Below are 13,299 nucleotides of genomic sequence, written 5' to 3' on the forward strand. Positions count from 1 at the left end.
TTCCTGTTTCCTGTTTCATTCAGGACATTTTATTTTCTGACACACGTGAGCATCTTTACTTTAAACATATCTTTATTCCTGTCACATGATGAGAGATGAGTTTATTTTGAAGAACAGGAAGTGATGTAAGTTCCTGTTCAATTAGAATGATCGCAATGACAAAAATCAGTTTGATTGGTTGATTGATTGATAAGAAATGATGTCAGCAGATGATTGTAAAGAAGAAAAATTCGTAAATAAGAATAAAATTATACTGATGTTGATCTTTTGTGAATCATCTTTTATTCTGGAAGTTCTCAAGAGCTGGAGAATATCAGTCTGCATCATGTGACGCCACGGCAACCAAAGTAATAAGTTTACACAGTTACACACAGTTAACATGTTTTTCTCTAATAATGCTTCTAGTTAACGATGGTTTTGGATGATGAAGGTTTTTGTTAATGAGGGTTTTCTTTGTCACGGTCGCACAGTTCAGGTCATATTTGTGTTTTTCATGTCATTTTGAATTGGAATTTTTAACCCTAACAATTCTGACCAATCACAGCCCGTTTCTCCTGGTGTCCCACGTGAGTTTCGACTCTCAGGTGTCTGGTTTCTGTAACTGGTTAAAACTGTTACGGTTGTGATTCCGCAGGTGCGGTCCTCACAGAGATGTAGAAACACTCAGACAAACACTCGCTCTCAGATGGCGAACATGAAAGCGGCGGCGCTGCGGGACCTCACGGCACAACGCCTTCTCTTTAATTGCCCTTTTCCTCTGAGGACAATGGAGCCGTGATTTGGGAGAAGTTGGTTTGGGCAGCAAGTAAACGGAGCAGCGTCTTGTGGTCACGGACAGGAAGTGCACCCCTCACCCTCACATTGTTTCACCGCAGCTCTCATCAAGAAGCCAAACAGGGAAACGCTGCCACGCTCATCGCCGTGCCAACGCAGACAAACCCTCCCATCTGAACACATCAGGTTCCTTGAGGACAACATGGCGCCAATCTGATGGAAACTGAGGACGTGATGAGTCCATGTCTCCTCAGGGTGGCGCTGTCACTGAATCACGTGTGATCACAAAGACTCACCTGCTGTCACTGACTGTTATTGGACATTTGGTGCTGAAGTGCATGCTGGGAGTCGTAATCGTCTTCATCTTGTATCTTTGCTATTTCCTGATTATTTCTGCAAAGTTCAGTCGTTAGATTCTTATCACGGAAAATAGACGGAGAAAGAAACATAAGATCCATTCGTCAGGTGACTTTGATACTTTCTGAAACTGTGTCGTCTACATAACAACAGACAGAGAGTAAACAGTGTCGAGAAGAAACGTGATTAGAAAAGCAGGAAAGAATCAGACGAAATAATCGACTTGTTTAAACCTGAGCTCACTGATCACATCAATAATCCCTGATTGATTAGTATCACAGACTCTGAGTACTAAAGTTAAATGTTTGTTAGAGTACTGCAGGATTACAGTAATCTGGGGACTAAAGTAATCTGAGTATCTGTTGACAGGGTGTCCTCACAGATACAGTAAGAAGAGTGTGTGTGTGACGCTGGTGATCAGCATCCGTCAGAACAAAAGATCAGTTTAGACAACAGGAAGAGTGTGTGTGTGTGTGTGTGTGATACACAGTGTACGTGTGTGTGTGTGTGTGTGTGAGATACACAGTGTACGTGTGCGTGTGTGTGTGTGTCTGTGTGTGTGTGTGTGATACACAGTGTACGTGTGTGTCTGTGTGTGTGATACACAGTGTATGTGTGCGTGTGTGCGCGCACACGTACACTGTGTGTGTCTGCATTGTATTGGACGTTGCTTTGAATAAAAGCGTCAGCTAAACAACATGTAATGTAATACATACACACACACACACATATATATATGTATATAAACATCACAAACTGTCCCAGCAGCTTGTTACCATGACGACACTGACGGACCAGAATAAAAAGGAATGTGTTCACTATTACACATCAAGTAACTTAGTACATTTACTTCTAGTGGAGTACTACAAGTACTAGGTTACATTTGATCTGCAGCTGTAGAGCTGCAACTATTAATCAGTAAATGAAGTTTAAATTTAATTAGACAAAAATTAAAATATTTTCTTTCACCATGAAACAGTTTAGCCACAATAATCAGATTCGTTTGTGTAGAAAAACTTTCAATAAAGTTGTAAAATTCAAACTTAATGAAAACATGAATTTAATCTTCACATTTAAAGAAACATTTAAATAAACCAACGACACATTTTTAAATCGTAATGAATCTGCTGCTGACACATGCTAACAGGTGCCAGGGGAGTAAACCGCACTTAGCTTCATGCTAACAGTAACAAAACAGAGCTAACAAAAGAAGAAACGTCTTGTGTTTATACTTCCTGTTCGCACACTTATTAAAAATGACGGACGAAGTTTCTGAATCTGCAGGAAAATAAGAAACTATTCGTTCAGAGGATGCGTCTCAAACATTGTCACTATTAAACATTGTGCATTTATTTTGAAGGAAAGTTTGACGTTATGTTTCTCGACTTTTACTAAATGTATTTTACGTTGAAATCTTTATCAATTAAAAGGTGAAGCTTTGTTTTCCTGTCGTCTTCTCAGGCTAACGATGGTTGGAGCGTTTAATCACCAGCGCATGGCGGCGGGCAGCAGGGACGGTTTGACTCGTCGCCCGGGATTAAAAATGTCTCGGACCTCCGTCTCCAGACGAACACCTGGAACCTTGAAGATCGACACCACTGAAAAACACAGAAGAAGAAGAGTGTCGTCTCTGGGTTTGTTAGTCATGCCAACTATGCTAACATTAGCTAATCTGCTGATGAAGCTAAACACACCTGTGACCAGGTGAGTCACAACAGCTACAGAAATTTTAGCACGTGTCAACAAAAATTCATGTTACCATCATAGTATGTTAGCATATGTTCAGCTTTGTTAGCATGTAATTCTGTCTCTGAGGTGCATGATGGGAGGAGGTAGCGTTGTGTTAGCATGTTGTTATGTTAGCATGTACTTACTGTCTCTGAGGTGCATGATGTGAGGAGGTAGCGTTGTGTTAGCATGTTGTTATGTTAGCATGTACTTACTGTCTCTGAGGTGCATGATGTGAGGAGGTAGCGTTGTGTTAGCATGTTGTTATGTTAGCATGTACTTACTGTCTCTGAGGTGCATGATGTGAGGAGGTAGCGTTGTGTTAGCATGTTGTTATGTTAGCATGTACTTACTGTCTCTGAGGTGCATGATGTGAGGAGGTAGCGTTGTGTTAGCATGTTGTTATGTTAGCATGTACTTACTGTCTCTGAGGTGCATGATGGGAGGAGGTAGCGTTGTGCTAGCATGTTGTTATGTTAGCATGTACTTACTGTCTCTGAGGTGCATGATGTGAGGAGGTAGCGTTGTGTTAGCATGTTGTTATGTTAGCATGTACTTACTGTCTCTGAGGTGCATGATGTGAGGAGGTAGCGTGCTGAAGTACGTGTGCTGCAGAGACTCCTGGGCAGAGATCCGATCTGTAGGAACCCTCTTCATCATGCTCTGGACCAGGTCCTCGGTCTTATATGGCAACTGGTTCAACCTGATCCAGATCAACACAGACTAACTACTGAGCCCTTTAGCATTAGGCTCTGTTAGCATCTATGTGGCATTTAAAAATATGATCATACATGTAGCATGTCTTACATCTGTTACTATGTAACATGTACGTTGGTGTTCAATCACACGTTAGTCCATGCTAACAGTTTTTTACACACTGGACCGCTCCATGGTGACAAACTCTCTTATGAAATTAGAAAATGCTAAAACCATAGCTCAATAAGTAAGCTAGGCTTTATGCTAACATTATGCTAACACTTATCTATACATTTAGCTGAGTCACTGTTAGCTCACCTTTTCCAAACAGTCCTGAACTGTTTGGGTTCCGACTGATGAAACCACTCTGAAGATGGAAAAAGAGAATGTTGCATTAGCAAACATGCTAAATGACCTAGCTACAGAATATAGCCCAACATGGTCAAAGTTTCAGAACAACAGTTCCCATGATGCTTTGAGAGTGTCCCAATAGGAAAACAGGAGGAGCTGAGAAAACTTTGGTCTTTCGTAGAATTAAAGTTTCAGTACACGGAAAGGCACAAGTATCCAGACGTGGAAAAACTACATGTGATTATAAGGTTGAAGAAAAGAATCTTATGATTGGCTGTTGGGACACAGTGGGCGGAGTTTACTCACCTGGTTTATAATTAGGTAGCAGACTGACTCCAGGCCAGGAATCCTCCGAGGGAACACCAAGCACCTGAAGACAAATATAACACAAATACTACTGATCTGTTTAGTATCCGTAGTAGTTATTAGTGGTTAGTCGTGGTTAGTTCTGTAGATACCGTCCAGATCTTCTGTAGCTGTTCGAACACATCAGTGACTCCTGGGAATGCCGGCGCCCCCTGCAGCATCTCGATGAAGATGCACCCAGCCCCCCTGATTCAAAGAGGAAAGCTTTATTGATCCACGTCGATGTTGACGACAGTTTGAAACTTTGATCACCTGCAGGACTCACCACATGTCGAGTGCCGTGGAGTAATCTGTGGATCCCAGCAGTACGTCGGGGGGGCGGTACCACAGAGTCACCACCTCAGACGAGAACGTGTGACTGGGGATGGACTTAGACCGAGCCAGACCTGCCAGAACCAGAACCAGAGTCAGGACCAGTAAGTATGTAAGTAAAAGTTTTATGTTAGTGTCAAAAGAAATATTATTCTTAACGCAAAAAAATATTTTATGTTGTTGGTGTGCAGGACTAAGAGCCCCGGGTGGAGCCCCGGGTGGAGCCCCGGGTGGAGCCCCTGAGCTCCGGGAATTGGCTCCTCACCGAAGTCGGCTAGCTTGAGTTCTCCGAGGTAACTGATGAGCAGGTTCTGAGGCTTCAGGTCTCGGTGGAGGATCCTGCGACTGTGGATGTAACAGAGACCTCGCAGCAGCTGGAACATGAAGATCTGCACAGACATGTTTATATAGTCAAATAGCGCCACCTGCTGCCACCTCAGAGAACTGCAGATAATTCATTCTCATTAGACTGAGCTCAGTTCTAAACATGTTGCAGTAACTTGAAGACCATAAAGTGTCTAACATCAGTTCGTTTTTTAAACAGCCTCACCTGCTGGTGGCAGAGAGTACTGCAGACAGTTTGATTCTTTGACTTTAATCTGGTTTGTGTTTATTCTTACTATAAAATCTAAAATGATTCACTTTGAGTTAAAATATATTTGTTGTTTGGCTCAGATCGTACTCGGACGTTATGAGAGTGAAGACCTCCAGGATGTTGGTTCATGTACTGAGCCAGGTCCGTCTGCTGTGAGAAGAGAAGAAGAAGAAGAAGAGTCGTCCATCATCACCAGGAACATATCTTTGTTTTCCTGAAGATCATGTGACTGGACTGAAAGCTCCGAGTGTTAAAGTCTCACCACGTATTCAAAGACAAATGTCAGCGACTCTCTGGTGTGGATGATGTCATGAAGGAGGACGATGTTAGCGTGTTTCAGACCTTTGAGAAGAGACGCTGCACACACACACACACACGTGCACACGCGCACACACACACACACACGCACGCACACACACACACACACACACACACACGTACACACACACACACACACACGCACACACATGCACACACGCACACACACGTACACACACACGTGCACACGCGCACACACACACACACACACACGCACGCACACACACACACACACACACACACGCACACACATGCACACACGCACACACACGTACACACACACACACACATTAATGAGAGTTTTTAGGATGACTCAGATAATATAATGATCTGATTGGTGACCTTCTCTGATGGCGGTAAATGGGACGCCCTCCTCCGTCTTCATACGAATGACCTTCAGCGCCACCAGCTGGCCGTTAATCCTCCACAGGAGAAGAAACATAAATTTATTTATTTAACGCATCATGTGATGTTTCATGTACAATCTTCATTTGAACAGCAGCTGGTAAATCCTGGTTAATAGACAAACTACGCCCCCTGCTGTGTAAATGTAATCTGCAGTGAGGCAGAGGATGATGGGTAATTTACGTCACATTATTTCAAGTTTCTGTTGATGCTCACCTGCTGATGCCTTTATAAACTGAGGCGTACGCTCCCTCGCCAAGTTTCTCCAGACTCAGGTACGACTGAGCTGCTCCGAACTGAAGACCTGGTCTCTGAACATGTCACACGTCAAACAACATGTCCCACGTCAAACAACGTGTCACACGTCATACAACGTGTCCCACGTCAAACAACGTGTCCCACGTCAAACAACGTGTCACACGTCAAACAACGTGTCACACGTCAAACAACGTGTCCCACGTCAAACAACATGTCCCACGTCAAACAACATGTCACATGTCACATCATAAAGAACGACATCTCGTCATGTGTCACATGTAATATTTTGTGTGTGATGTCACTGTTTGTCTTATAATGTATCATGACATCACATTATATATATGTGATGTCATGTTTAATATGTCACAGGTCTAACACAATGTGACGTGTGTATTAACGTGTAGTTAGACGACAGGTGACATGATCTGACCCAGCTGACGGCGTCCTCGCTGCTGGCTCCTCCCAGCGGGTCACTGTTGCTGCGTCCTCTCTGAACACGGAGCCGTCGTGTCTGAAGCGTGTGGAACCAATGAGACGAGTCGGACTGGACCACGCCCACCTGAGGTCACACACACCAACAGGAAGTGACACCTGGAAACTTTAATGACTTAAATCTGAAACACATTTTACTCCGTAACACCAACTTTAAATATCACAGTTATATTTCATGAATTAGTTTTTATTGCATTTCTTTAAATTATTTGTTTATCTAATGGAATTTCCTAATTATTTACCAAATTACAATATTTATATTTTTAATTATTAGAATTGAAATCATTAAATCAATAACTTTTTATTCAGATTATTTTGTTTTAAATATAAATCAATAGAAAGTTTATGACTCGATAAATATTTGAACATACAAATGATAAATATCAAAAATGTAATATTTGTTTTTGGTTATTACATGTAATAAAATTACGTATAAATCTAATTTATATTTATCCAATATAAACATATATAATTTATGATTCACTGTAAAAAATCAACTACAGTGACACAGTGATAACACGAAGGTTCAAAATATTTCAACTGAAATCACAGGGTGTACACTGTAAAAAAATAAAGAAATATATATATCAGGATGTTAAATCAGGAGATGTCACATGAGCCTCAGAGGTTCTTCTTCCTGTTTCACTATGAACGTCAGTGACACGTTAGTGAAAGGTTAGTGACACGTGAGTGACACGTGAGTGAAAGGTTAGTGACACGTTAGTGAAAGGTTAGTGAAAGGTTAGTGACACGTTAGTGAAAGGTTAGTGACACGTTAGTGAAAGGTTAGTGACACGTTAGTGACACGTTAGTGAAAGGTTAGTGACATGTTAGTGAAAGGTTAGTGACACGTGAGTGACACGTTAGTGAAAGGTTAGTGACACGTTAGTGACATGTTAGTGAAAGGTTAGTGACACGTTAGTGACACGTTAGTGAAAGGTTAGTGACACGTTAGTGACACGTCAGTGAAAGGTTAGTGACACGTGAGTGACACGTTAGTGAAAGGTTAGTGACACGTTAGTGACATGTTAGTGAAAGGTTAGTGACATGTTAGTGAAAGGTTAGTGACACGTGAGTGACACATTAGTGACATGTTAGTGAAAGGTTAGTGACACGTGAGTGACACGTTAGTGAAAGGTTAGTGACACGTGAGTGACACGTTAGTGACACGTGAGTGAAAAGTTAGTGACACGTTAGTGACACGTTAGTGAAAGGTTAGTGACACGTTAGTGACATGTTAGTGAAAGGTTAGTGACACGTGAGTGACACGTTAGTGAAAGGTTAGTGACACGTTAGTGAAAGGTTAGTGACACGTTAGTGACACGTCAGTGAAAGGTTAGTGACACGTTAGTGAAAGGTTAGTGACACGTTAGTGACATGTTAGTGAAAGGTTAGTGACACGTTAGTGACACGTTAGTGAAAGGTTAGTGACACGTTAGTGACATGTTAGTGAAAGGTTAGTGACACGTGAGTGACACGTTAGTGAAAGGTTAGTGACACGTTAGTGAAAGGTTAGTGACACGTTAGTGAAAGGTTAGTGACACGTGAGTGACACGTTAGTGAAAGGTTAGTGACACGTTAGTGAAAGGTTAGTGACACGTTAGTGACACGTTAGTGAAAGGTTAGTGACACGTTAGTGACATGTTAGTGAAAGGTTAGTGACACGTGAGTGACACGTTAGTGACACGTTAGTGAAAGGTTAGTGACACGTTAGTGACACGTCAGTGAAAGGTTAGTGACATGATAGTGAAAGGTTAGTGACACGATAGTGACATGATAGTGACACGTCAGTGAAAGGTTAGTGACACGATAGTGACATGATAGTGACATGATAGTGACACGTCAGTGAAAGGTTAATGACACGTTAGTGACACATTAGTGACATGTTAGTGAAAGGTTAGTGACACGTGAGTGACACGTTAGTGACACGTTAGTGAAAGGTTAGTGACACATGAGTGACATGTTAGTGACACGTCAGTGAAAGGTTAGTGAGACGTTAGTGACACGTTAGTGACATGATAGTGAAAGGTTAGTGACACGTTAGTGACATGTTAGTGACATGTTAGTGACACGTCAGTGAAAGGTTAGTGACACGTTAGTGACACGTCAGTGAAAGGTTAGTGACACGTGAGTGACATGTTAGTGACACGTCAGTGAAAGGTTAGTGAGACGTTAGTGACACGTTAGTGACATGATAGTGAAAGGTTAGTGACACGTTAGTGACATGTTAGTGACATGTTAGTGAAAGGTTAGTGACACGTTAGTGACACGTTAGTGACATGATAGTGAAAGGTTAGTGACATGTTAGTGACATGTTAGTGAAAGGTTAGTGAGACGTTAGTGACATGTTAGTGACATGTTAGTGAAAGGTTAGTGACACGTTAGTGACATGTTAGTGAAAGGTTAGTGACACGTTAGTGACACGTTAGTGACATGATAGTGAAAGGTTAGTGACATGTTAGTGACATGTTAGTGAAAGGTTAGTGACACGTTAGTGACATGTTAGTGACATGTTAGTGACACGTCAGTGAAAGGTTAATGACACGTTAGTGACACATTAGTGACATGTTAGTGAAAGGTTAGTGACACGTGAGTGACACGTTAGTGACACGTTAGTGAAAGGTTAGTGACACATGAGTGACATGTTAGTGACACGTCAGTGAAAGGTTAGTGAGACGTTAGTGACACGTTAGTGACATGATAGTGAAAGGTTAGTGACACGTTAGTGACATGTTAGTGACATGTTAGTGACACGTCAGTGAAAGGTTAGTGACACGTTAGTGACACGTCAGTGAAAGGTTAGTGACACGTGAGTGACATGTTAGTGACACGTCAGTGAAAGGTTAGTGAGACGTTAGTGACACGTTAGTGACATGATAGTGAAAGGTTAGTGACACGTTAGTGACATGTTAGTGACATGTTAGTGAAAGGTTAGTGACACGTTAGTGACACGTTAGTGACATGATAGTGAAAGGTTAGTGACATGTTAGTGACATGTTAGTGAAAGGTTAGTGAGACGTTAGTGACATGTTAGTGACATGTTAGTGAAAGGTTAGTGACACGTTAGTGACACGTTAGTGACATGATAGTGAAAGGTTAGTGACATGTTAGTGACATGTTAGTGAAAGGTTAGTGACACGTTAGTGACATGTTAGTGACATGTTAGTGACACGTCAGTGAAAGGTTAGTGACACGTGAGTGACACGTTAGTGACATGTTAGTGAAAGGTTAGTGACACGTTAGTGACATGTTAGTGAAAGGTTAGTGAGTAACTCAAGTGTTCTGTCTGGTTTTGTACCTCAGCAGGTTGAAGTGACGTTGAACTCGTGCTCTTCCTGAATCTGATTTCCTCCATCTTGACCTCCTCCTCCTCTTCATCCCTCCTCTGTTTCACCTCCTCATCCTCCTTTTCCTCGTCACCACAGCAGCACCTCCTCACCCAGTGACATACGTCCTCCATCTGTTGTTTCTCTCTCTCTACTATCCACTCCTCTTCCTCCTCCTCTCTTTCTCTCATTCTCTCTCTCTCTCTGTCTCATGACTCACATGGTTTCGGGACGAGCAAACACAGTCTCATGACCCCCCCCCCCCCCCCTCAGTTCATAACAACAATATCTATTCAACAGTGTCTGTGTGTGTGTGTGTGTCTGTGTGTGTGTGTGTGTGTGTGTGTGTGTGTGTGTGTCTGTGTGTGTGTGTGTGTGTGTGTCTGTGTGTGTGTGTGTGTGTGTGTCTGTGTGTGTCTGTCTGTCTGTCTGTGTGTGTGTGTGTGTGTGTGTGTCTGTGTGTGTGTGTGTGTGTGTGTCTGTGTGTGTCTGTCTGTCTGTCTGTGTGTGTGTGTGTGTCACAACTCTGATTAACTGTTAATAGTCAGAAACCTGAGCTCAGTTTTACAAACTAAAGACATGGGAATGAGATACACTGTAAAAAATAATCAGAGCGTTTGGTCCACTGTAAAAGACGATGCACTGTAAAAAGTTACAAACAGATGATAAAGTAAAAAAATCTGGAGAGGGTACACTGTAAAAAATGAAACCCAAAGTCAGATTCTCCCCAGAGCGTCGACACAGCGGCTGAGGTCAGATCAGCTGTTATTGATCCATCACCAGATCGGTCAACAGATTCCTTAGAGGACATAAACTCATCAACATGTAACAGTCAGGCTCTTCACTGACTCACATGTTTATCACGTTAAGAGCTGAACTGATTCGTGACCTCTGACCTCTGCTCTCGTGACAACAGACGTCTGTCTAGAGCTGGCTTCACTGAGACTGACTCTTTCACAGTAAAAGCGATGAACTGTATCTTACAGCTAACTGTTAGCCAAGTGATGTAATGTTTGTTTGTTTTTCTCAGCAGGAATAAACTGCAGCTTCTGAACAAACTTGATGGTGAGAAACCTTTCTTCTTCTTCTCATGTTAACACGTTGTTATTTAAACACACACTTTATGTCTCTTCACATCTTATTGTAAAATAAGACTTTAATAAGTTTGTGAATTAAACGTCTCGTTGTTGGCGTCTCATTAAATCCGACTCATCTTTGATCCTCGTCTCTGTTGTGTCCAAGTCGAGTGAAAGTCGACGCAGCTCTCAGATCAGGTTTTCACGCTTCCTGCTGAGCGACACTTCTCTGACCTTCGCACTCTGTTGTTGGTCACAGAGCGGGTAGACGCCCCCAGGGGGCGACCTCCGATCGGGCCATCAGGTTCCTGAGCAGACTGCCGAGGCCCAGGAGTAACATCTGGGACGGCAGCAGGCCACTACATGTTCGCCATTTTGTAGTTCTGTCCGAATGTGTAGTGAAGTTTTTTATACCCTATGTAGTGCACTCATTGTTTCCCATAATGCATCGACCTGTCGTATGAATGTAAATACGAGCAGAGCAACGCAAACTAAGACAAACACGTTTATTTCTACTTTCAAAGATGATCAACATGTTTTTAACTCAAAGTATTAATACTTTGAGTTATGGTATAATTAACAGTATTAGTATCATTATTAGTACGTACAATCAGTATGAGTATTAGTAGTATCAGCACAGTACATATGAACATGGTGTTGTTTGTGTTTTAAATTCTTTGTTCCCAGTCTTCAGGTTGTTGATCAGAGGCAGAAGCTGATTGGTTGATGTGACGTCACTCAGGTAGAGTGAGAGCACCTGGTGATGCAGGTGAAGCTGCTGAGCTGCTGCTGCACAAACTGTGAGTTCACTTCATTTATATTTTTATATATTTATCTATATTTATCTGTTTGTTTGTGGGTCTTCCAGAAGCTGTGTTTCTTTTTTTTTTTCATGTGCTGGTTCATTTGTTTTCTGAATCAGGAACCAAACCTTGTGTAAAAAACTCGTCTTCCTCCTCTCTCCGAGTTCAAAGATCATCTTCATCATCTTCATAAAAACCTGTTTCCTTCCTGGAAACACGTCACTTATTACAGTATAAACTTTTTCTCTGTTCAGTTTTTTCTTAATTCATTTTCAAAAAGTTAAATCTTCAAACTTTTTAGTTGAATCAACTAATCAAAGTTTGTGAACGTGACACAAGTGACTGATGCTGCGCTCCAGACAACTCGGACCTCGAACTTGTGAACTCTGGGAAACGGAGCAGCAGTTGTGTGACGTCACACAACAATGGCGGCACTCCTGTAGGGTGAGGCCGTCGACCCTCTGATGAACTCTGGTTTGTGACGGGTTCTGTCCTCATGTGTCGAATGCGTTTCCAAGTATCAAAACTAAGAGTAAAGTTTAGTTTTTGAAGAAGCACCAGACTAAGTTTTAGTCTCGTGCACACGTGCGCTCGTTCCCGTCACTTCCTACAGTTTCCAGCGATTTAAGGGCAGCGCGTGGAGCCGCAGGGTCGGTTCCTCTCAGTCCAGAGAGCGAGGAGGGAGGAGACGAGACATCAGAGCGAGGAGGGAGGAGACGAGACATCAGAGCGAGGAGGGAGGAGACGAGACATCAGAGCGAGACAAAGAACCCAACCACTGTAAAACTACAGTATTAATACTGATACTACTGCTGTAATGCTACACTAATACTACCATACTACTGATACTATAATAGTGTCAACGAAACATGTTAATAAATTGTAAATAAAGTTAATCAGGTGTTTCATATGAAACCACAGCTCCACCTGCTGGCACACTCTAAAACTACAACCATGTATTTATAAGAATTATCAATCATCCACTGATCAATAATTAAATATAATTTAATAAACTAATTCTTCATTTGTAAGAAGACACATTCAGTAATCATATACTTATATTAATGTATAAATGTAAAGTAAGATAAAACATTGTTTTTGTGTTTGATGTAGTTAAAATAAAAAAATATTTTAATTGAATCAGATTATTTTGTCACAGAATCTTTTCATCGTTAAAATAATTTGTTTTATGATTTGTCGTCAAAGCAGCTTTTAATTGTTTTTAAGAAAATAAACAAACAGACCTTGATTTAGTTTCATTTAATTTGTTTCAAACTGAAAAATTTAAACAGGCAACAAACATCAGATCAAACATGAAGCTCCGCCCACAGCTGCACTGCGTACATTCAGAAAATACGTTTTATTTCAGAATATTTCCTTCAACTTTATTTGTCTATAAACATCCGCTCCTCATTCTTCATCACCAACAATCAGTATTTTAC

General features: G+C 41.6%; 1 protein-coding gene and 1 long non-coding RNA gene across 3 annotated transcripts in view; one reads left to right on the forward strand and one right to left on the reverse strand.

The window, feature by feature from the left end:
* Positions 1–263, forward strand: part of LOC117773277 — a 351-nt gene extending 88 nt beyond the window's left edge. Inside the window, exons 1-2 of the long non-coding RNA XR_004615893.1 lie at positions 1–177; positions 210–263. The exon at positions 1–177 is cut by the window's left edge and continues 88 nt beyond it. This is a non-coding gene — a long non-coding RNA (uncharacterized LOC117773277). The remainder of the gene's footprint in view (positions 178–209) is intronic.
* A 2,196-nt stretch (positions 264–2,459) lies between these two features.
* On the reverse strand, positions 2,460–10,234 carry cdk15 (cyclin-dependent kinase 15). 2 transcript variants are annotated; one of them, XM_034604567.1, is made up of 13 exons: positions 9,951–10,223; positions 6,591–6,719; positions 6,119–6,213; positions 5,840–5,919; positions 5,442–5,536; positions 5,267–5,329; positions 4,850–4,973; positions 4,538–4,658; positions 4,365–4,458; positions 4,213–4,276; positions 3,874–3,922; positions 3,420–3,562; positions 2,460–2,729 (listed from the first exon to the last, which is right to left on the reverse strand). In XM_034604567.1, the coding sequence occupies exons 1-13, from the start codon at positions 10,167–10,169 to the stop codon at positions 2,617–2,619; spliced, it is 1,389 nt and encodes a 462-aa protein (XP_034460458.1). In that variant the 5' UTR covers positions 10,170–10,223; the 3' UTR covers positions 2,460–2,616. The 2 variants fall into 2 exon arrangements, with proteins under 2 accessions (XP_034460458.1, XP_034460469.1); XM_034604578.1 differs by lacking the exon at positions 2,460–2,729 and having other exon boundaries at positions 3,448–3,586; positions 9,951–10,234.
* Between the last annotated feature and the right edge of the window lie 3,065 nt (positions 10,235–13,299).

Source organism: Hippoglossus hippoglossus, chromosome 2 (assembly GCF_009819705.1).
Source record: "Hippoglossus hippoglossus isolate fHipHip1 chromosome 2, fHipHip1.pri, whole genome shotgun sequence".
NCBI classification, from domain to species: domain Eukaryota; kingdom Metazoa; phylum Chordata; class Actinopteri; order Pleuronectiformes; family Pleuronectidae; genus Hippoglossus; species Hippoglossus hippoglossus.

What these genes read in the sequence shown, in the direction of transcription:
- cdk15 (XM_034604567.1), bottom strand. Translation starts at nt 10,169, where the DNA reads ATGAGAGAAAGAGAGGAGGAGGAAGAGGAGTGGATAGTAGAGAGAGAG. An exon ending in TCCACGGCACTCGACATGTG is followed by an intron (nt 4,459 to 4,537) that starts GTGAGTCCTGCA and finishes TCTTTGAATCAG; the next exon opens with GGGGGCTGGGTGCATCTTCA. An exon ending in CATCATGCACCTCAGAGACA is followed by an intron (nt 2,730 to 3,419) that starts GTAAGTACATGC and finishes TGTGTTTTTCAG; the next exon opens with TGGTGTCGATCTTCAAGGTT.